Source organism: Mizuhopecten yessoensis, unplaced genomic scaffold (genome assembly GCF_002113885.1).
Source record: "Mizuhopecten yessoensis strain PY_sf001 unplaced genomic scaffold, ASM211388v2 scaffold6595, whole genome shotgun sequence".
Lineage (NCBI taxonomy): Eukaryota > Metazoa > Mollusca > Bivalvia > Pectinida > Pectinidae > Mizuhopecten > Mizuhopecten yessoensis.
The window spans coordinates 395,964-421,596 of NW_018406628.1; the positions used below are offsets into that span (position 1 = coordinate 395,964).

The following is a 25,633-nucleotide window of genomic DNA, read 5'->3' on the forward strand; positions in this document are numbered from 1 at the left end:
TGAAATTTATCATAGTATTTGTATATCTCTTGAAGAAGAAAACGCGTACGTGTTTAGTATTTTGCGATATTTCAAAATCATTTGATCGCGTTTGGCATAAGGGACTCTTAATTAACTTAAATCATTTGGTATATCCGAAGAATTATTAGGTTGACTAAATTATTTTATCTCTTATAGACAATAGAAAGTAATAATTTCAAATTCATTTTCTAATAATGGTGTGATAAAAGCAGGAACACTGAAGGGTCTATCCCAGGGCCATTACTATTCCTTGTTTATATTAAAGATGTTTCTGAAGTTCACAACTCGGCTTCTCGTCTCTTTGAAGACGACACAACACCAATGACTAGTTATGTCACGAGATTGAAACTGTATTAAAACAAGACCTTGAAGCTCAAAGTAAATGGGCAAAAAAGTGGCTAGTAGATTTTACTCCTAGCAAAACAGGGGTGCTTTTTATTTTAAATGTCGATAATATAGAAGAAAATTTAGAATTACAATTTAGAGTAATGATTTGTTTGCAACTTTAGGGAATGTCATAAACACTTGGGTGTGACGTTTAACTTTAAGGGTAAATGGAAAGACCATATTGAAAACATATCTAAACCAGTTATGTAAAAGTCAATCCCCTTCGCAAACTTAAACAGGCCTATAAGTTGATACATAACACAATACTTCAAATATACAAATGATTTACGTGTATATTACCAGTTCTCGCATACGCATATGATATGGGACGGCTGTATGAATCCAATCTACTAGCGAACGCCCAAAGTGAAGCCGCCCTATAATCACTGATTACCAGCTTTAGCAACTAATAATTCCTCATATCTTGAAACCGGACCTGAAACTCATTCTTATTGAAGGATACGACATAAACTCTATTTTCTATATAAAATGAAATATCAATTAACTCAACTCAAGAATTTCTCAAATCTTCGTGCTTAGAACGAACTTGTTGCATTTATCAGAACGTCGTCTTCATTTAACATATTAAAATAAAGAACGGTATTCATAGTCAGGCACATGTTTGTTACACTTTTGAAGGTAGGAAACAAAATATCATTCACACTAAACTGAGGCATACATGAAGTTCTTTAAAGTATGATTTATTTCGGCTTAATGCAGTAGAAAGTCCTGAGTGTAATTCTGGTCACCCCTGTGAGAATAATTATCGCTTCTTTTTAACTGTACACAATTTACTTATCAGAGGCGCTCAATATTTCAAGGTTTAAATATACTTATTATTGACCTAGACAATAACCTTGATTTAATTCTTTGAGGTAGCCAACATTTACCCGTAGACTTCAAAGTGGCAATATATAAATGTACATATTTTCATCAAAAGCAGTAACAGGTTCTGATTGTCAAAGGGGGCAAGCTTTCACCTCTACGAGCTAGGAGAACACACCTTAATACAAAACTTGAATATGCTTTTGTGTGTTTTTATTTGCCATTATATTTGATAAGTAGAGAGGATGTAAATAATCTTCATAATGGTGAAATAACCTTATTATAACTGTATTTTTGGCAATAAAATATGTTTAAGTAAAACAAAAAAGTTGTTTAATCTCAACCGGGCTTATATTTCGCGGTTTTATTGACCAAAACTAGGTCGCGGGGATTACCTTGCATGCTGCATTGCAAGGTAAAATATTGCGCTCAAGAGGGAACTTTTGTGTTCTGGTGATTGGAAGTATTTGACAAGTGTTTAACCAATGCAATGTAAAATACAATACTGAATTGGTGTATTTATCATCATCATTCGGTAGTAAAAAGGTTAACAGATCTCTTCTTTTATATCTGTATATTCATAGTATAAACATTTGCTGGGTATTTTATTTCGCACTTTGTTTCATGGCTGCGAACAAATCGAATTTGAATTACCATCTACACATGTACAATAGTATACCTGGCCGGAGGTTGCTATTCACAGGACAATCAACCGTACATTAAGCCGTAATAGGTTTTCATAGTTTACCACGCTGGTAGAAGGATTATCTGTTTAATTTACATCTGAAAGCTTGTTGATATTTAAGGATGTTTTGAAAACAATGCAAACATTCAATGTTGCTACAGTAAAATTATTCGGGGCAGTCGGCGTCCCATTTTACCTTTAAATTATTTCTAAAATTATTTATTGATTTTTATTTGTACCTAACGTCAAAACAGCACTGATGCATAACATCAGTAACAGACACTTGAAATTATCGTGCAGAGAAGTAATTGAATTTCGGTTTGTTTGAAGATTTATATATTTTACTTCACCAAATGTTATCAAAACCATGTTATTTACTTTATTTTGTAGAAAATATTGACATTCGAGGATGTTAACCGTATACATCATATGCCCTTTGCTATTTCGAGGACGAAAATCTCTGAACAAAACAAAACCAAATATTCTGTTTTGTTTTGTTACCTAGCGTGTCGGCCTTCTCATAATGCTTCTCAAATGTAAGTATGGTACGTTAGATCGATTTCAATATAAACATCACGTGAACATGTATTTACGATGACGACATATTCAATGTATGGTGGTCAGCCAGTCAGTGACAGGTGGTCAACGTGTTGACTGTTGTAATCCTGTGTTTACGCTCTCTACGTATTACTGGCACTGTAACTAATTAATGAGTGGACCTGAGTAAGACCGTTATGAAATACTCGTATATTGCAATCTCTTTCTTGTTGGTATTTTGATTGTATTAAATGATTGACTTTCGATTTGTTTAGGTTATCGCGATAAGCCGATTATGTAGAATTTACCCGGATTGTAGTTATTTAAGTTATTCCCCAATAACATAAGCAAACACGAAAATTAATTAAAAGATAGAGCAATTGTACACGTGACATCATGATCACGTGTACACGTGAGTAACTTATCTCTTGATCTTGTGGAACTCAAAAACAATCCTGTAAATCATTAGTCGCTACCTTTATCTTAGATATACTACTGTTGCTACATCTATAATTTAGATATTTTATGAAGATTATCGGAAATTCTGTTGTAGATTGTATTGTGGAACGTTTAGGAGCGTTCGGCAAACACGTTTTCAAGAAAATCCTATTCGTATTCTAGGGCGGTGCCCATATATTTCTACTGAACTATTATTACATATGTGGATATATCCAAGCATCTACACGCAATGTGCCCAATTGGATTCCACCTGGTATAACGTCCGCTTTATACCCTAGGGGAGCTATATATGTATGGATTCTTTATGAGGTTACATTTCAAGATTTATGAAACATGTCTTAAATATTTCATGTAAAAGATGAGGTTTCTTATCACATTACCAAGAGAGTATGCGAATATTTGCAAAAATATGTTTTCACTGACAATCGTAAAGCCCCCAATATCGCCAACTTAGTGTTATGCTGTTGTCGTCAATGTAACGTCACAATTACATGACTACATTGTCCTAACACTGACGTCACGGTGTTGGTTATAACATGAGCCAATACACAAAATCAAGGGTAGATGATATACTGTGAATAAGTATGGAATATCTTCAAACATTGACTCCATTTCCGTTTCCATTTCCAACTCAGTTAGAGAGCGAAATCAAATATCTGATCCTATGTTTTCACGGATTTGACCGAAACATTACAAATATGCACCATACCTTGACCGGGATATTATTCAAATCGTCAGTGAACTCTGTGCTTTAACGGAGTTGGCCGATATGCTAGTATTGACAATGATCAGATAACTGGGGATTGCCTTCTACGGTTAAAACTAATCACGTGTCACTACGTTCCGCCAATGTAACTCCTTACAAGAATGACCAACTTCACTGTTGCACGTGCAAATTACGTACCCAATGTACATTACTGTTGTTCATACTCCCCCTTCTAAAATGTTTACAAACACAATTGACATGTAACTATGATTAATTCACATATAATATATTCAGTTAAACTTTATATTATTGCGATCCTCTATTTACCTCTAAAATTGAAATTTGAAGTATACAATGCAAATAAATTATTCACATCTCAAATAAAATCATTACATGAAAAAAAACTAATACAAACAAAAAAAGCAAAACAAAAGCAAACAAAAACAAAACAAAAAAGAACTTTAGGTTTTTTAGAAGCAAGCATTTCAGTCTACCCAGCTCACTGACTCTGTGTTGCTCTGTTTTTCCAATTTTCTGCAATTAATGTACATACAGGTATTTGAAGAGATGCGCAGATGAAATTGTATGACCTGATGTTTAGTTGTAATTTACCATTAACACCTACATTGAACGTATTGACCGAATGTTTGTCATAGATGCCTTTTTTATGTTTTCCGTAATCCCATATGTAGGTGATTGTGCCAGAAGCCTTTTCTAATTGACATTTAAATTATTACAGTTGTCGTATAAACACAAACGGTTGATCAAACACATCCCTTTTCTTATGAAATTGATATTATTATATTAGAATGTAAGAATGCCTTTCGTATTTTCTTTGTTCAAAATATCGTTAACTCTGATTCACACTATATCCTGGTATCAACGTTACAAATATATACAAATTAACATCTAATCATCCTAAATGGAACGTTGATCCGTCAGTAGACACTGGTATAAGAATATTAAGAAATGTGCACAGCTTTATAAAATCCCGTAACATATCGTAATTAAGTGACATAGTAAAGTTGCATTTAAATTTGTCTTCGTTCATTTTCCGAGAGCAATGTTACAATGCAAATATGCAATCGAAGGCTTTTTTATATTTACAAAATGTTGAACAATGCGTGCAATCTGTTTAGAGAAAAGGGGATCATAATGTGTAGTTATAACTATTGTTTTTTAAAGCAGGATTAGAAAATGTTCTCATGGAAAATTTAATAATGAAAATATACGGGCAATTTTTCATCTTTATAAGATTTATTCCTGAAATAGTCAAAAAAAGAATAACTTTAAGGGAGCGATAAATTTATAACATTAATGTTAGTTGCTTTTTTTTAAAGCAGAATTGCACGAGGTATCCCGAAAGTGCACGAAAACGATGTTAATGAATATTAAGACCGACTATATCACATTACATTACAAACCAGCATGGCTTTTCCTCTCTGTCCCGTATTCCAGTCATCTTTGATACTCAGTCCGTGTATTGTCTGAAAGGCATTGAAGATTAAGCCTGTACACAAATATAAAAGGCAGCTAAGCAATTAGCTTAATTTATGCTCATAACACCATAAGAAGTTTAAATTTGTTATCTAAACTGCTATTAATGTGTGAGGGTTATTATAAGTTAGTAACATTAATATTACAATATTATGAAACAAGACACTATTGGAGGTTATTGATTGGCTGCTGATGACGTAACTCGGGATGCTGGCCCCTAATTGGTCAAGGTGACATGAGGGTCGCGTACCTTTGTTCATAAGGCAGCCATCTTGCGAATCGTTATCATCAGATCTTTGATATTTAAAACCCACCCACTTCCGATCCACTGTTTTTGTGGTCAGTACAAAATTATCATTTTTTGTGATGTTACCATCAATAAGGCTAGCTAAGATGGCGTTGGCGTTTTTTGTGGCAACTCCACTAGCTAAGGTTTTAAGTTATTTTTTTTATTTTTTTTATTGTAACATGTAACTTGGCAGGTTGTTGCTAGTTTGTGTTAAAGTGAGACAACACTTGCCGACTGGTCAGAGCATTGGGTAAACCTACCTCCTCTAATTAACAGGGTTGGGGCAGCCGGCTCGCAGAAAATAATGTAAAGATGGGTTTGGCAACCTCACCTTCGGCGTTTTTTGGCAACCCCACTTAGGCTAGCTAAGGTTTTTAGTTATATTTTGATTGTAGTTGCTACCATGTTTGGTATATTTGCAACCACTTTGTATAATCTTAAGTTTTTGATAGAAGCCACATGTTGACTTAATCAGTATAATAAATATAATGTCACCCTTCGAGTGGCCATTTCACTCACATTTCTTGTTGGAGTTATTTTTGTTATGGGTGGAGAGGCATAAAACATTCCATAACCTTGACTAAGCCTTTCAATAGTTTCTAATGTTAATGTGCCTTAATTCCGCGGTCGTTGACTAGTTATTCAATTGAACAACGAATACGGCCCTATCCCTATAGTTTGGCGTCATTTGTTACTATGGTAACTTAATTACAGTCATCGTTTTCAAACCTGTTTTCTGTTAATATAGTTTGCATTAATTCGTGATAATGATATATTGAACAGAAATCATTGTGACGCACTTCCTCTTCCTTTACTGATAACACCAGTTATTTCCTATGGATTTTCTAGTTAAATAATCACGAGTAACTGCAACTATTCACATAAAACTAATTAATTTTAAGTTCTGGTAATATTATCGAGATTTAATTAGTTTTTGGATTAATTGAGTCAATATTGACTTAAATTCATGCAAATATATATAATTTTATATCCCTGTGGTAATATCATTGTTAAAAACTATTGTGAAAACATGAACTTCAAGATTTGGAATTAGTTGTTAATGACGTCACAAAAACGTCGGATAGCGACTCAATAGTCGATAATACAAGGCAATCAAGCGACCAGTGACAAATCGCTGGGCCCATTCTGATCCAAGCTTGCGCAGTTATTTTGGACGATCAGGCATTGGCTAATACATTCAGGCGAAGGATGACAGATGTTGTAAACAAACCACCATGAGGGAAATTGACCACTAACTATATATCGCGTGCTTGGTGACACACCCTCGTTCAGCGTGGGAATCTATGATGATAGATAAAATGATTAGTGTTTGTCTTGTCACTAGAAAATAATGTGTCATTTATAATTATTTTCGTCATTTCCCTAGGATCGCGCACTGTGTATGTCGCTAGGAAACGAACTTCAGTATGTGGCGTGCAGCTTGTGAGCGTCATAGCTACTCTCTTGTGATTTATCTTAATAAACTAAAATCCTATTAAAATAATCTGAATATAATTTCAAATCAATGGTACAATGGTGGAATTTGCCAACATCCGAAGACAATAATAGCAGGCGATATGAAGAATCATGTCCAAGCTTCACGAATGCTACTTGCTGAGATTAAGGTACATGCAACACCCTAAAGACGCAACAGAAAATCTCTTCTGGTGTAATGGAAGGCCTTAAGCTAAGAATCATTCATAAAAATTGGGCTAAATAAAGATTACCAGTTAGGTATTAAATACTTTTCCTGGTTATTTGTTCTGTAAGACAGGTTAGGGCATTAGATGAACACCCGACAAAACTCTATGACCACGAATAGTATATAATTATGAAAAGAGGTTTAGAAATTCCACTGTACATTTATATTTTGCGGTCAAAATATAGCCACAGTATCTTACCTCATTAACTTTATACACATTCTCAATGCTTTGAGATAAAAAGTAATCCATCAAAATCAAGCTTTACTGCCTTGATTAGCAACATGATTATAACATTTTAAAATACTGATACCCTTTTCTCAAATAGATATATGTATATTAACTCTTGTGTATTTTTTGACAACTTTGTCTGACATGTTCGAAAAACAGATAAATCGGGACACTGTTGCGTGTATTTGAGTCCTGGACTCATAGTTTTTCTAAGCGACTCATTCAAATTTCGGGAACCCATTTTATTTCTTAGTTATAGAGCTCATTCAAATTTTTATAATCGTGTTCATGACTCACTTGAAAAATCTAAAAAATCATTTTAAATAAGGGCCATGTACTGAAACATGGTTATCCACAATTGGTGATCTCCAATATGAAATGTAAAGACATATTCCAGTTATTCTCAAAATAATTTTAGGCTATTTGTAGAATAAACCAATTTTTTAATTGAATTTGACAATATTCTTCTTTAATTTAGCCCATTGTTTGGTCAGATGATTGGACACAAGTTGTTTCATCAGTATCAACGGCCTATCCAAAACAGCATCCCTATACAATTGTACAATAATGTTATGAAAGAAACTGAGTTTGAAATACAAGATAATATGTATCATCTTTATAACAGCGTTCCGGTTTGATGATATGGTTCACATTGCTGGGAAATAAAACATAATGTTGCTCTCGTGCGCTCGAGTTTCTCCGATCATATTTCCTTATTCGGATTCTCTCTAGAAAAATGGTCGAGAGCCCCCACAACCGAATTCCGAATGACTGAAGCAGACGACAACAATGGCGCGTCAACCTGGTCATGTTTACTATTGGGTTATTCTTTTTGGCATAACAAAATATGTATTATCCTTGTGGTAGAGAAACACGATACTTTGTTTCTCCTCGACTATTCATGTTTAACTCGGGCTTCGCCCTAGTAAATTATCTCGGGAAGAAAAGACTTGTGTACAACAAGGGCGATACATGACATAAGAAAGAACTTTGAATAGATCCTAAGCAGCTGTTTTGATTAGTTTAAGTTAAATATATTTTGCTGGACTGTATATACTATTCTAAAAGTCAGTTGTCTAAATGTAACTGTTTTTTCTTCCAGAATAAGAGAGTTCATTGTCAATAGTGTGATTCAAAACTGTAAAAACGTGTACCTATACAGACTTTAAAGTGCTGCAAATCCATTTTACGCCATCATCCGGGTCCATCAGTCTCCGAACATTTCAACTCTTGTCAGTCTACATAAGGAATAGCAAATACGCTATCCTCGCTTCTTCGTGCAGACATTCCGCTTACTTGTTGCTCTTCATCTCTTTGGCCTGGTCGCATCTCTCCTCCTGGAAGACTGCCAGGTCACTCACTATGATTTTCCAGGATTCGGCAGACTATATTTCACCACACATGGTCTAACTTTTATATACACCACGTCGGAAAGGCCAATCTCATCGCGAGGCCTACCCTCATCTACTTTGTCACTCTATTTCAGAATGCTAGCGTTGTCTGGTACATATTTGCCGCCATTTACCCATGCCTTCATAAATCGAATGAAGAAGGATGTGCGCTTACTCAAAGCACCTAGCCATACCTCCACTGGTATCGTCCTTCCTAAGCGCTATCTGATGACAGGAGATGCCACATGACTCCCCTTCCTAAGCGCTATCTGATGACAGGAGATGTCACATGACACCCTTTCATCAGCCCTATCTGATGAGAGGATGTATCCAATGGTTCCCCTTCCTCTGCGCTATCTAATGACAGGATATGTCCCATGGCTCCCTTCAGCAGCGCTATCTGATGACAGGATATGTCCCATGGCTCCCGGGGGCCCCTTCGTCGGCGCAATCTGATGACAGGATATGTCCCATGGCACCCCTTCGTCATCGCAATCTGATGACAGGATATGTCCCATGGATCCAATTCGTCAGCGCTATCTGATGACAGGATATGTCCCATGGCTCCCGGGGGCCCCTCCGTCGGCGCAATCTGATGACAGGATATGTCCCATGGATGCTACTCGTCAGTACTATCTGATGACAGGATATGTCCCATGGATGCTACTCGTCAGTACTATCTGATGACAGGATATGTCCCATGGATCCAATTCGTCAGCGCTATCTGATGACAGGATATGTCACATGGATCCAATTCGTCAGCGCTATCTGATGACAGGATATGTCCCATGGATGCTACTCGTCAGTGCTATCTGATGACAGGATATGTCCCATGGATCTTATTCGTCAGCACTATCTGATGACAGGACATACCCCATGGATCCTATTCGTAAGCGCAATCTGATGACAGGATATGTCCCATGGCACCCCTTCGTCAGCGCAATCTGATGACAGGATATGGCCCATGGATGCTACTCGTCAGTGCTATCTCATGACAGGATATGTCCCATGGATCCAATTCGGCAGTGCTATCTGATGACAGGACATGCCCCATGGATCCTATTCGTAAGCGCTATCTGATGACAGGATATGGTCCATGGATCCTATTCGTCAGCGCTATCTGATGACAGGATATGGCCCATGGCACCCCTTCGTCATCGCAAGCTGATGACAGGATATGTCCCATGGATCCTATCCGTCAGTGCTATCTAATGACAGGATATGTCCCATGGATCTTATTCGTCAGCCCTATCTGATGACAGGACATACCCCATGTATCCTATTCGTAAGCGCGATCTGATGACAGGATATGTCCCATGTATGCTACTCGTCAGTGCTATCTGGTGACAGGATATGTCCCATGGATCCTATTCGTCAGTGCTATCTAATGACAGGATATGTCCCATGGATCCAATTCGTCAGTGCTATCTGATGACAGGACATACCCCATGGATCCTATTCGTAAGCGCTATCTGATGACAGGATATGGCCCATGGATCCTATTCGTCAGCGCTATCTGATGACAGGATATGTCCCATGGATCCTATTCGTCAGCGCTATCTGATGACAGGATATGCCACATGACTCCCCTTCCCTCGCAGTGCTGGCAATAAATCCTCGTTTAGTACCCACTGTTTCAGTTTGACTGGCGTTGTGAATATGTTGCCCATCGTGCAGATATTGGATCCTCATTTGTCAATTTTGTTATACATTGTAGTTCGATTCAGGTCACATTTCGCTCCGCTGATTTCCACCTTGTCCGTGATTCTTACGCCATTGTCCCTGCTTTCTTTTGTCTTTCTTTTTCCCTACGAATATCCGCTTTTAACATACTCTTTTCTGTATATTGTCCATAGCTTTTCATCTCTTAAAAGTGTGCTGTCAATAATCGATTCTTTTCTTCCGGTGCAGTTTTCTCCGCCGATATCACGGTGTCTTAGAGCACCCTCATCCTGCCGTAGAGAGTGGCTTGAAGATCATCCATATCTTTTATTCTGGTCTGGGTTCTTGCGTACCAGGTGTAATCTCCTACAAAATCTCTCAGCATTGCCGTCAAACCGACCTTTTGTGTCTTTGAACACCTCGCCAGTGATGACAGCGGGAGTTGCAGCGCTGATTTGTGGATGTAAAGTGCGATGTTAGATACACTCCAATCCTGTATAGGAACCTTCTGGCGGATCTCTTCGGTCCTTCTTCTGTTGTCACGGGAATCTCATTAAGCAACAAAAGCCATGTTGTCTTCACAGCAGTGCACATTTGAAGCTCCTTGCTTTGTATTTGTCTGGCACACCTGACTTATCTGTCGTTTTCAGTCACTCCGCTGATTGCTTCTTTATTTACTTTGTTGCAGCGATGCATCGTACCAGCCCTCTGGGTGTTTGATTGTGTTATTGAGTTATGAGCACTTAACATCTGAAAGAAAAAACAACTCTCTCCAATGACACAACTGTACAGTATACCACAAGTACATTTAGTATATCGGTTACCCTTCTAAAAGGAGGCTAAAACTGCTGTTGGTGTTTTGTTCTTTGTTTATATTAAATACGTAAGCTTGACGTGTCAAAATCTATTGCAAGGTGTTAAAGTTAGGAGATATGCGCACAAACAATTTCTGGAGGCACCTTTAAGTTTCTTTCCGACAATACTTATAAGTAAAGTCTTTCGCCTCTTCAGAAGAGGCTGAACACGCCAAAGATGCATATCGTTTATTTCTTGTACCACAACAGGGGTAATACTCTAAATTGTGTAACTTAGGATTTTTAGCACCGCTTTTTTCTGAAAGTAACACAAAAATAAAGGTTACACAACGAGTGGTTGTTGAATATGGTATTCATTTCACTCGAGTTAGTGCATTTTCAAAAGTTACAAAAGACACGAGCTTTAGCGAGTAACTTCCTGTAACTGTTAAGAATTAACTAACGAGAGTGAAATAAATACTATACTCAACAGCCACGAGTCGTGTGATCTGTTTCTACCACAATCTTAGTCAGAAGCAACTGGAGTGTGACTTGATTTGAATAACATACACACATGTGTTTGTTGACAAGGCTGGCGTAGTGATATTACCCAGTACCAGGAACTAACATACGAAACTGGTGTTCTTCTACGGGGAACGGTGCAATATCAGTTTCTTATAATTATATTTATGTTAAACTGAGGATTGGTTTTTTTTCACTCTTTTATGTTATAATCAAACCAAAAAACAAACATGTATTTCAGTACATACATAACTAATCAAAGCATCACTGACATTATTATGTCAATGTTACCTTAATGGCATTATTTGATGTTATTTAGTGTATCTATGACGTCATTTATTGTATCGATGACGTCTTTCAGTTTCTCTTTGATATCACGCAGTTAATCAATTACGTGTGAATAGCCCGTGCCTTAATTACTTGCGTCACATATGATGGACGGTAGAAAATGACCTTAACATTTTGTTGACGTCATTACGAAAGTCACAAAACTTGTTATTTTCAAGATAAATAGTAATCCGAGGTTTAAGAAAATCTAAATTCTACTTACAATTGTATATTCGGCCAATTTTAAAATACGCTTGGCAAAAGCAATTTAACATATTCATAAAATCTCGAAAAACTACATTTAGTGGTTAAGTATTGTTACAGGATAACCAATATGCACTAGAATAGAACTGACCTGCTCCTTATATATTAAATGCTAGTGCCGCTGGTCCGGCCTATTATATGATCACGACAAAGATTTTGTTTCCAGTACGAAACTAACCCTTTTTCTAAATCTGTCACACTCGTGATGATATGAGATTTTAAATAAGAATACCTGTACATTGGGTTTCGTCTGTTATCTTAATACCGCAGATAACAGACGACAAAAAATATCGCGATTAACATTGAAACCAGCCCTATGTTTGACCTCTGTAGATTATCTTTTTTTTTTTTTTTTTTTTTTTTTTTTTTTGTTATACATGTAAAAGCTACTTTCTGAAATTTTGCTGCAGTAATGGAAAAAGGACGTTTTTTATAACAGAAGCATATCAATACAATGAAATGCCTAAATCAGGCACTATTTCATCCACATACAATACAGTACCACAATATTAATGGGGTGAAGTGATAAAGCAGCACCACGTTAGATTTCACAGTAAACTGATTTTAAGAAGCTGTGTATAATGACAAATAGAAGTTAGCTGGAATCAAAATACATCTACGCGGAATAAAAGTTAAATTTCATTTCTTACACTATAATTTTACCCAGTACTCTTATTAAATAGCATGTCGTACGTAGTCAAAATCAGTTTTATCTCCAACTATTGGTGATTTACCTAAATATAGATATTTTAGAATGTCTGTGATGTGCAGCGTACAAATTTAACGATTTTTTTGTAAGCAATCCGTGTTGGCATAAAAGTCTCCATATCAGTATAATCATTTTCTCTTTTCAAAAATCCGTCTTTTACACTCTGGTCCGTATGATCTGTCCGCTTCCGAGTCTGTGGTTTAGACACAACCATGGCCGCGATTAAACTGAATACCTTAGAGGACCACATGAGTTTGCAGGGTAAATACCTAAAGTTTGTTATTTTATCGCTTTTTAGGAATTCATGCTTGAAATATACACTTTATAATATCCATTTGATTAGTCTCAGTACTGAAATATTTGGCGGTAAGTTTTTTACATCCTTTGTTTATCGACCAGGTAGATTTCGTTCCATTATTGGGGAGCATGCGTTATCTTCCTGATATCCCTAACGGTACCGATAACAGTTTTGGACTATTTCAGACTAATTAGTCTGTTACAATTGCTTATATATATTGGATCTTATGAACGTTGAGCAGTAGGTGTGATATACGCTGGGAGGATTTCATCTAATACGTATTTTCATAAAATTTTGTGATCACATATGCCGAGCAATTACAACAATGATGTCTCCCTGCTTCAATTGTCGTGCTCATGTTGTAGCCTACACAGAATGCAAACTAAGGATGCTGGCATAATGGCATCTTTATAACAATATTTGTTTCCTTGCACTTAACATGCACGTGTCCAACGCGCGACACACATTAAGAATTTGGAGCATTTAAATATCAACATTGTCTAGACAGTGTGGACGAAGGGAGATAACTCGTAACGAAAAATACCATGGGGTCCATCAGGGGTAATGTTTTACATTTTTCGCCGTTTCGCTTCAAACCGTTTTAAAAACGTACCACACCACCTATTGATGGTTAACTTCGTTGGTTTGATTATGTTTCAATTTTATGTAACAAATAGATGCAAAATAAAATATGTCACAACTGTTTTCACTTAATGACTGATTATATATATATATATACATTTAGATACAAAAGTCATTTTTTTAGAAATTGAACTTTTAACATTATATAAAGGAATTTTTCACTTAAAAAAGGATTTTCTGGTGTTTTTAAATGGTTTATGAACTTATTGAGCGCTGAAAGAATTGTGAAGTTAATAAGATGTTCATTTATATAATCACAAATGAAACCAAATTGATAGGGTTAGAATTATGTCGGCAATATTAATAGAATTCCAATCTGAAATGAAATTGAAATGACTGGGGTTAAAAAAGATGACCATACCTTTAACAGTTCAGGGAAAATGGAATTCCCTTTTCTTGGTCATGATTGATAAACAATTTATGCCACTGTTTTTTTTAACTGCTAGGACACAAAATTGATTTTAATGAAAAAGTTCAAGCAAACAGGAAAAAAATAATTTTAATGTAATCAAAATATTCAAAAATAAATAAATGAATGAATCCACATCAAATGCTTGAATTGAGCCTGCATTTTTGTACAATTCTGAATGTAATTAATAAAATACAATGTCATATTATATATTTTATATTGATGTAGATCAGGAAGTGACTGCGCGCCGTGGTAAAGTCAACTTTGATCAGTTCCGCCAGCCATTTGACCCCGGTGATGGCGGAATGGCACCTATTGAGGAAGACTACTTGGACAACATGTTATTAGACAGTGGTCAGCCCCATGGAGACTTGTGGGAAGGGGAACATGACTTCCTAGCACACAACAATGACTGGTGGGTATCACCAATGTATAGACTGTATTTAAAATAGATAGGGTTCAGATTTATTTATCACTACAGTATATTCCTATGAATATTGTTGTATCACTCATAGTAAAACCTACGTATTACATGTAAATGTTTTCCCATTGGAAACTGTTCCAATGTCCCCAAAATCCCCAGTCTATCAGAATGCTTAGATTTTCATAAAAACACCTCTACATAGGTACATAATCATTATGGGAAAGTTTGATCGAATTCTACTGGTTAATTGCTTATTGTGAAAGGGTTATTGCTTATTGCTCTTTAAGCAGATCAATACGAACCTTATCAGCAATTGTTTCAGGACCTTTTTGCATGATAAAAAAAATTCTGTGTAAGACTTTAAAAAGCGAACACTACACTTGATGTGTCTATTGTAAATTAATTGGCTGGCATATGATTGTATTTTATACTGCTGAACAACACAGGTAATGTGGACAAGATTAATATAAGGTATGGTGGTCATTATTGGCGGGTAGTTGCAAATGTGATAACATGTTCACTGTTACAGGAACCACAGATCAACATTTATTTACTTTGTAAAACACTTTGATAATGATAAGTTATGTCTTTTGTAGTGACGATGTGTCGGAGGGTTCCAGTGACGGAGAGGAGGAGATGGGACTGTCATGGCAGGACGATAAGGTTACAGACAAAGGGGCCAAGGAGCTCGGCTCACTCCCTTTTGAGCCCAACACACCACCTGGAATACAGATGCGAATGCTCACACGGTAATTTCTGTCTTTAACAAAGATTAGTTTTGTTTCGAGGGTTATTTCCCTTGAATTACTATTACTTTCAGCATAGCCCCATGTATGAAGATAGCATAGTACCCTTATATATATACATGTAATGTATAATTATGTAACAGACTTAAAGATATATATAATTTCTTGAATCTATTTCAACCGATCAACAAACCAAACAATATACATTAGCCTATTAATTCTTGTGATTTTTTTTATTTCTCCAACCTAGTTTTTGAATTGGTCTTAGCTTGTTGTCTGCTGATTAAAGGATATTGAAGCTAATGTCTTTGTACCTGACTTTGTTTGTGCATTATCTTATTGTCGTAAATGTTACCTGGCAAAGTCTGCATGTATGTACCTACAAACCATAGGTTGGGGATTTGTGTCATGCCCCTGTACTATGTATGCAGGTACATGTATTTTATAGACAGAATTTATGAGATTTATACCTGTAAATAAACATGTACCAGATATTTTGATAACATATTTATATGTAATATTGTTGGTGTGTATGATATGATAAAACAAAATATTATTTCCTAATGTTATTAAAAACTATTGATGTTTTCCTTTAATTTAATATGTTGTTATATCTGAATTTCCAAATGATATAATGGAAAGCAAAACGACAAGGTTGAAATGAAACACTGAATGACAAGTACAGTTATTAGCTTGTTTTTCTAGCTTATAAGAAATTCTCTTTTTGTTCTGGCTATAACCTTCACTTAAGATTTAAACAAAAATAATTTATTAGATAGGAATCTGGATCTATATTGTTAGATATTTCTATGATTGTTTCTGAGTGTTTCTGTGTGAACTTAATCATGTACTGGTCCAATGAAATGAAATGTCACGCCGCCACCCTTTGTTCAGCAGATGTTTTCTCATAGAAAATTGGCAATTCATAATTATTGTACATGTTTTTCCAGCAGAAAAAGATAGGAGAAAAAAGATAAAATAGACTATAATCTGTGGTCACAAATGAAATCAGGCAAAGTGTATTATGTTTTCACCAGTCCTGCCAGTATAATTCTCCTGATGAACTTTGGGATTGTAAAGAGGTTGCCATTTTTGCAGATGTTTTTATGGGACTTTGAGAAATGAAGATTTATAAATAAATAAAAAAAAACAGTTCTCTACTATAAACTTAAAAAGGCAACAGTTTGATAACTGGGAAAATATTTTAAATAGCTAAAAAGGAAAATAAGTTCCCAGAAACAATGGACAGATACATATGGTGGGGAAAGAGAAATAACTGGTAGCAGGATAAAAAAAGCTCAACTGTATTAGTTCTTTCTTTGAAACAGATTTGTTCGACAGACAGCCAAGACTCCAATCCATTTCTTCTCCTTTTTCCTGTCGTTTGACCTGGTGGCCTCCATCTGTAATGCCACCAATGCCTACGCCGAGATGGTCATTGAGATGGGTCAGTTCCAGTGTTATGCCACACAGGTCCAGCAGAAAGATGTCTGGTCGAAGGTCACTACCATGGAGATGTACAAGTAGGTTTACTGGTGCTGTCGGCATGAATGTTAATGCTATGTATGGTGTATGTAAATTACAAATGATCAGAATTGATGTTCGGAGCTTAGTTACTGTAATGATATGTTAAGTCATATTCTCAAATTAATTCAAATTCAGTTTTTGAGTATCAAGTATTTTATATGTATATTAATTACCTATCATTCAATATCCCAGGACATGGAGGATCACAAATTATTTCCCCTTATAAAAAATGTTTTAATGAAATGAGATTAAGAGTGTTTCATAAAAATCAGATAAATCAGAAATGTGTTTGAAATAAATTTATCATTTACTCAAGCAAAGCATGGTTAATTGCATATTATTATTTAGTCAATCAGAACATGTTACATATCCATTTATAAACAATGAATCATATAGCATAGATGACTTAAGTTTATTGAGAGATTTTAAGATTTAAACATTGGGTCGTGGTGGCAGAATGGTAAAGAGTCTGACCGACTATGATCACTAGCTCTCCACCACTGGGTTGTGGATTTGAGACCTACGTGGGGGCAGTCAACAGTTACTGGCCAAAGCTCTGTTGGTCTCTAAGTACTCCAGTTTTATCCACCACCAAAACCTGACCATAGGTGTTTATGTAACGTAAAATGCAAACTAACCTACATCCTTGATACTCCGGGATTATGCTCACTTTCGCTCTCTGCATCCCTGGAATATGTCATAGCAAAATTGAAGGCATAAAGATAGCTGTTTAATTGGTCTCGGGTAAAAGAAAAACTGACCAATCGCTAGGCTGATACCTGTCCTTTGAGGATTATAGAGGGGTAACACCCGACTTCAAAGCCAGTCATTTTTTACCGTTACACAACCGTGAGATTCTTTTAATGTACATCAAAGGATCAAACTCGCCCTATTGTCTCATCAACAAGGTGTCGCACACTGTGCCTTCAATATTGCGCTGACACATTCCAGGGGTGCAGAGAGCGAAAGTGAGCTTAAACCCTGGAGTAAAGATTAGGATGACCAAACTTAAGATATAAACTATTTGTCATTATTGTATCCATGAAAAAATAAAAATACAAAATGCAATCCAGGAACTCGTTTTCAATTGTTCAAGTAGTATCAGTTATGAACACCATTTTGATTGATTTTACAGATTCATTGGTATCCTCATGTACATGTCACTGAACAAACTACCCAACCTGGACTGTTACTGGTCTGAAATAGATGACCCTGTGTTCGGACCAACAAGTGACCTTGTCAGGGAGAGCATGACCAAACATCGCTTCATGGCCCTGCTTGCATTTCTCCATGTTGTTCCACCAGAAAATATAAAAAAAGGTATTTATCATTATTTATAATCCTTAGTATTTAGATTAATTTTGGTGGTGTCAGCGGCTTTCTTTGCTGTGCAGTATAATTAAGCAGAATTGATGCAGACATGGTTGTTCCCGTTAAAGTTGCTTTTTATAAATAGCAAAACAGACAGATTATTGGAACATTTTGAAATAAAAATTGTGTCCTTTAATGCTGACTAGACATAAAGTGAGAGGCTTGATGAAGCAGGCTCACTGTTCATGTCCATAAAATACATATTCTAATATTCCAAGATCTGTCATTGAATAATAGGTTCATGAAAGAGATCAGACAATCTAAGGACAGCACATTTTAGAACATTTATGTCACAATACAGGATAATGCTTCTTAAATGTTGTGGCTTGTTGCTTTTATAGCTTAATGCGTACTCTGAGGATATAGTGTCTGACGACATCACTTCCTTAGGGCCGGTCCATGGGGGGGGGGTTAATCTATTAAAAACTGAATTTCAGTTTATTGTCTCACCGCCACGAAGTAGCCGAAATGAGACTAACATGTTGCTTTTCCGGCAGCGGTGTCAACATTAAGTTTTTACTTTTAATTTAGTCACACTGAAAGTGTAAGTGCTAGACCAACCAAACTTGGACCATAGGTGCATCTTAGGTAGTACATCTCAACCCATGCATCAAATGCTGGATGCGGCCTACCTTTTATGGTCCATTGACTTTGTCAACATCTCCAACAACATAAATATGTTTGTGTTTAAGTAAGTTTCTTTGATATGTGCATTGATGGTCAAAGCGGGGCACAGGCGAGACATACCAAACAAGGTAAATTACCTCGTGCTCCATTGGATTTATTATCTTATAAACTAAACAAAATAAAAGGTCAATCTTTATTAAACAATATTTTCTTTTAACAATAACACCATTAAAAGAGTCGGATACTAGCATTTACCTTGTTTAATCTGCGTTTAAAATTATTTTAATGTCATGTTAATCCATGCGAAACAGCCATCAACAAAAGCTGTTGACAGACAGCTAAACCCTGCCCACCTTTTCCGGCACAACAAAAGAAAAAAGTTCCTCCATTTCAATATTTGTATTCACATAAAATATCCATATTTTAATAAATACAATATCTTCATAATTGTTTTAGTAGGTAATGGAATAACTAATCTTATATTTGTATGAAATTGATGTATGGGGGCAAAATACTAAGTAGAAAATACTAATGACCGCGTAGGTCCATTGTTTGAAAGTGATGCGCCCGAAGGCGGGAAATAAAGATCTAGAGTGCTACCATGTCGTCGAGTGATAATGACTAGCTTAGGCCTAGTGGAAATTAAAAGTGTTATTGAAATTGCTGTTTGTAAGCATACCAGAAGTTTGTACATATGACATGTATGATGTGGATAAATCGTTTGTCGGCCGAGTGACTGTTGAGAGACGAGAAATTTGACCTGCATTTCTACGAACGATAGTCATCGTTTCTGTGTCATAGCGGCCGACACTCATAGATGAGAGAGTGGATCTGACGGAGCATTTTTGTACTGATGAACAATCGCGACTGTAGCTTCTGACACTAGCTGACAAAAGCATCTTAATTAAAAAAAAAAAAAAACACTACAAGAAAAATAAAATTTAATGTTTTTATTTTGGTGACTCAAACGCACGGTAGTCTAAATGCTAGCGTTTATTTGTAAACATTGACACGAGGTTTGCGGAAAGATGTCTGCCCATATTTACATATATTCATACGCGGTGAACTGGATCACGTTCTACACTCACGTTATTAATAAATAAACAGACTTGCCCACACTTAGGTTATCGATTCAGAAACAGTGGTAGTTGTAAATATTCATACATAAATGCATATACGAATTAAAAATCAACATTATTATCATTACAGAAGAAAAGATCAGCTACATCAGACCACTGCTGAAACACATGAAGACTGTTTCTCACACTCTATACTTCCCATACCGAGAGCTAGCCATCAAGGACCGTATGATGGAGACCAAAAAGAAGCTGGGTAATTTTGAGAGTGAATCACAGAGATACGGCTGTAAGCTTTTCTCTCTCGTCTGTGCAGTCACAGGATATACCTATGAACTCTTACTATATGTTAATAAAGCCGATTATAAATTGGCCAGTCATCTGGAAGGTATTCCATATTCGTTGGTGAACACCCTTACAGTTGATTTCCAGAATCAAGGCTACCAGTTATTTTTGGATGGCTTTTTCATGTCGAAGACCTTACTGCGGGATCTATTTAGCAGCTCCATCTTCACAACCAGTAGTTTGAAGGCTGGAAGCCCGGTAGTGCCGAGTTCTCTACGGGATTGGCAGGAATGGGATGAGGCAGCGAAGAAGGGAGACTTCCGATGGCAGCGGGAGACAGACAGCTACTATGTGGTTGTACAACATAAGGACATAAGCACCAAATCCTATCTATCCACACTACACATGGGGTCAGCAGTTGACTCCAAAACACACGTACCTAAACTGGTAGTAGATTTCAAACAAGGCTCCGACGGATTCAGTCGCAGCATCAGCAACATGCATAATTACCCATTCAAGGTTGGAGAGGAGACACTCCACTGGTGGAAATGTGTGTTCATACACTGTATTGACATGATGGTGATGAATTCCTATATCATATACACTGAGTATGTGGACAGATTCCCAGCAGAATTTGCAACTCCATGTAACGAGTTAGAGTTTAGGAAGGCACTCGTCAAGTCCCTCCTGGTACAGAAGAGGCGTGGTGTGGACTTGTCTCCCTGTCGGGAATGTATGCCAGAAATGGTGGTGACCCGCCGTGACTGTGCCGTCTGTAATGCCCAAGCAAGACTTGAAGGCAACGGCTGTCCAAGTACAAAGACAAGCTTCATCTGTAGACACTGCTGTGTACCACTGTGTATTTACAAAGACAGAAACTGCTTTGCCAAGTGGCACATGCCTGATGGTAAAACCATTAGAGAATGGGTACGGGCATATGGGCGAAAGAGAAAACACTCGGACTAAACAAAAACAAACCTCTCTTAAAAATAATGGCAAACATTCAGATTAAAAAACAACGAACGACTTTGTGTTGACATTTTCAACACGATTGAACCTACCAGGTAGTTGATTCAGACTCGGACAATCTAGAAAACTTGATTTCTTGATTTTCCTTCGATTCCATGACACCTATATTAAGAAACTTGATTACTTTTTTTTTTACTTCATTAATACCTATGGCATTTTGAAATTGTTGACTTAAAAGTGTTCTTACTTAGGTCACCTGATAAGTACATGTAAAACCACTGTTATTGTCTGTCTTGGTGCTTAGTCCATCATCATTCTGTCATCTTGCCGTCAATCATTAACATTTACATCAAATGACATCTCTTTCAAAGAAGAATTACTATACTTTACTCTACTATATGATTAATGGCTGGACCAGATTAATCATAATTTCTTGCTGTTTGAAGCACTGTGTTAAACTAAAAAAAAAACTTTTAATGAAAATTGATATAGTCCACAATTTTTATGGTCCTACATTTTGACCAAATAGCATAATGAAATGTATATCCTGTGATACTGTCAAACATGTTTTCTGGATAATTTTGTTTTCTCTAATGTAAAGGAAATACTGTATCTGATTTAATTAGCCCCCATGCTCTAGCTTCCTTTTGTAGTTGACCTGATTTGCATTCATAATCCTTATAGTGTTCCTTTCGCCATTATATCTCTAATTAATTGTTGCTCTATTGTTTTGATGAACTTTGTTTTATGTCACTGTAATTGTGACATAAGTTTTGTACATGTCACTGTATTTTCGCCCATGGCCATTGAAGTTTTCACAGATAACATTTAATCATCACAATCAACCAGTCATTCTCTAGGTCAGAGAAGGCAGCTTTTTATTACTTGTATATACTGTAACACTGATCTCATGAATATATTCTATTCCATTTTGTTAACGTGAATATATGTTAGTCATGACATAAATATTTTTCTTAAAGTTATATTTTTTATCTTGTTATTTAGAAAATATTTCGTATATGACATTTTGTACATTTTCCTTTCATAGAAACTAGAATATGATTTGATGAATTGTCTCACTATTTTTAAATACTTAATAGTTTACCTGCCGGTAATTCTATTGTGTCAATATTTTATTGGAGTTGCCATTTATTTACTTAATTAATTTCCTATCATGATGAAATTATCATGATATAAAATATCCATATTTTTTCCAGAACATATGATACATTTTCAAATACACTAACTTTTCTTGCTGATAATCTGCGATCTGTTTTGATATTTTCCTGTAAAATCAATCGGGGCATTGCATTTTTGAAGTCGTGTTATAACCTAGGTGTGGTAATTGGAACTCTCAGTAGAAATTTTGATGTGAAAGAATTATAGACCTTTTAAAACATTGTGTTGACGAAAACTATAAGTGTTCAGCTTGCATAAGTGTATATATTGTATCTCAGTGCTCCGCCAATGTGATGTTGACTTTATAAAAGACTTATTGTTACAAAACTTATAAATCCACTTGTAATCTCCTGTGCACAGATGTATATTATTTAGATCTGGAGTATATGGTTACATGTGCTCCTAAGTTCTCCCAAAACTCTTTGTTGAAAAGAATAAAAGCTGTTTGATTATAACATGTACTAATTTGTATATATGCTTTAATATAAAACATCTATGGATTATAAAGTGATTTTGATAATTATATCAGGACACAAATTGACAATGCTACATGTTAAATGTATGATGTCTTTAGCATTCTAGGTATAACATGTGTTATACCTGGTATATAAATACAATTTACATTGCAGAATATATAATATAAATGAATAGTAAAATGGTATTCCAACTTGTACAGATTTTCAACGCATACAATACTTTAACCCTTTCACCACTGTAGACCACAATGGACTCATCCAAATCAATGCATGGTAGAGTCTACTAAAGTTACATAGGGGTGAAAGGGTTAAATATTTTGTTATTTTGACTTGTGTCATAGATATGGAATTACTGTCCCTTTTTGTTGACGTTGATAAAGTTTTATGTAATAGCGTTGATATCCTTGTACAAAATAACTATATGATGTTTATATACTAGACAGCATAATAGGAGGACCAGAATCACTGGATTGATCTATATCACATCTTAATACATGTTGTGAGAGTTCTGCCCTTTGTATATTTCTACATGGAATAGAATAAGATGTGAATGTAATCGTGGACCATATACAGACACCGACTGTTATATGAGGCACTGTTGTCTAGTGGTATGATGCCAGGCTTGTAACCGAAAGGTTGCATGTACGAGTCACGCCATGGCACTGTGATGTGTCCTTGAACAAGATACTTTACTCGGCTTGTTCCAGTCTACTCAGCTGTAAATGAGTATGTGGTTGAATTGGGCAGTGCTGGCATTGTTGAATGCTAGCACTGTGAGCTCGAAAAAGGCAGCACCGGCTGTATGGTCCCCAGGGAGTTGAGAAAAATATTGGCTGGTTGCAAAGGCCTTATAACTACGGATAATAATATGTGAACCGCTTTGAGATGACCTAGGACATAAGAACCTAAAATTATTATTATATACAATTAAAAGATTATGATACATTTAATTAACAGGCAAACAAGAACAAGATCTGAGATAGCAGTAGTGTAACATATATGAGCAAGATATCATTTTTCTAAAACAGATATGGATAATATCAACATTTAATATACTTTTACTTGTGCATATTTAATACTTTACAAAAAGGAAGTGATTAAGGTCATGAGTTGGCCATTGTATATTCATTATATTAAAATAGCAATAACAAATTATTTGTTTATCTTTCTAAGAAGAAATATAAATTCTCAAAGAAATATTTGCTTTAGCTTCATTTAAATGTGTTCATATTAAGATTAAACAGTTTGGAAATTGATTGGAGGGCTATATTTTCAAATTTACTTTTGGTATTAATTCAATAATGATTTGAAATTACACTACACTCAAAGCTCAACCCCAAGGATTGAGTCACTAGAAATCAGTAACTAGATGTCAGTAGGTTATTCTGGTCTCTTGCTATGTATTGTTATTGTTATTTGTTGAATTGCTGTCAGAAGTTCTGATGTTTGAGTCTGTTTTTAAATGGTGCAACCCGTTTAATACGTACATTGTTTGTGTATAACGTCAAACTCTGATGTTAAATTTCATTTTTTTCCAAACGCTCGTTTTTGCGGGCTTGGCTGTAAAGCAATATATGCGTTTGTTGAACTCATTGTATGACCCTTAGACTGAAGTCAGTCGGTTCTTTGCTATCATTGAAGCCAATATGTAGAAATTAAGGTTAAATATATGCAACTGTTTGTTTTAAGATTCATATATAGCTCTTCATAAGTTGACTGTATTTGTCAGATCGTTTTATATTTCATACTTGACTTAGCACATATTATAGCCTGAATTGTTTTCTGTTAAATCGGGAAGATATAAAACACAATTAAGATAAACAATTATGACATTCTTTATTATTTGTTTTTTTTTACAGGTAAAATAATTTAAAATGAATAAAAGTTAATGAGATAATACATATTTTGAAGCTTTTCTTGCTTTTTTTCTTCTTTTTCTTTTTGGTTTAGAGAACAATGTCCTATTCAGGTTACTTGGTGTGGCTGAAACTTCCAAGCGAGTTATGTGCATTGTACCAGTTATTATGCTGAACATATACCACGAAGGCCTATTAAGGTTATACATTGCCAATAGCTGTCCGTCAAAGTTTCCTTTTTAAGACCATACCTCAATAATAGCTGTGCATTTTATTTCGTTGCTAATTGTGAAAGGAAGAAATTCGTCGAAATCCTCCATTCTTTGAAGTAAATATATGTAGCATAGCGTGAACATTTAGGAATTCGGCTAACATTTATGGATATTGAATGATACATACGAGTTCCTTTAAAAAGTCCAAAGAACTCGTATGATATTATATTTTATTGACTAGTTTAAAAACGGTCTTGTTACTGAATATACTTCAAAAGAAATAACTTCATATTTGTGCACCTATACTTGAAAGTACTTAAATTTCGCAAGATCAATGGACAAATAAACAATTTATAAAAACGCAAATGTAAACGATTTGCTGTAATGAATTTAATACTATTGTTTATACTACGTATTAAAATATTTCAATAAACTTGATTGAAGCAAAATTATGAAAAATAGAAGCCAGGATAATCATTTTCATTTGTCATATTTCAGCTAGGGGAAAATTGTGGGCAACTTTTAAAAAG

The 25,633-nt window shown here is 35.6% G+C and overlaps 1 protein-coding gene across 1 annotated transcript; it reads left to right on the forward strand.

Annotated features, from left to right (window-relative positions):
• Positions 1-13,209: 13,209 nt before the first annotated feature.
• On the forward strand, positions 13,210-23,783 carry LOC110452320. The gene is made up of 6 exons (XM_021500763.1): positions 13,210-13,267; positions 14,584-14,770; positions 15,376-15,528; positions 16,854-17,048; positions 18,188-18,372; positions 20,260-23,783. The coding sequence occupies exons 1-6, from the start codon at positions 13,219-13,221 to the stop codon at positions 21,375-21,377; spliced, it is 1,887 nt and encodes a 628-aa protein (XP_021356438.1). The 5' UTR covers positions 13,210-13,218; the 3' UTR covers positions 21,378-23,783.
• Positions 23,784-25,633: the final 1,850 nt, after the last annotated feature.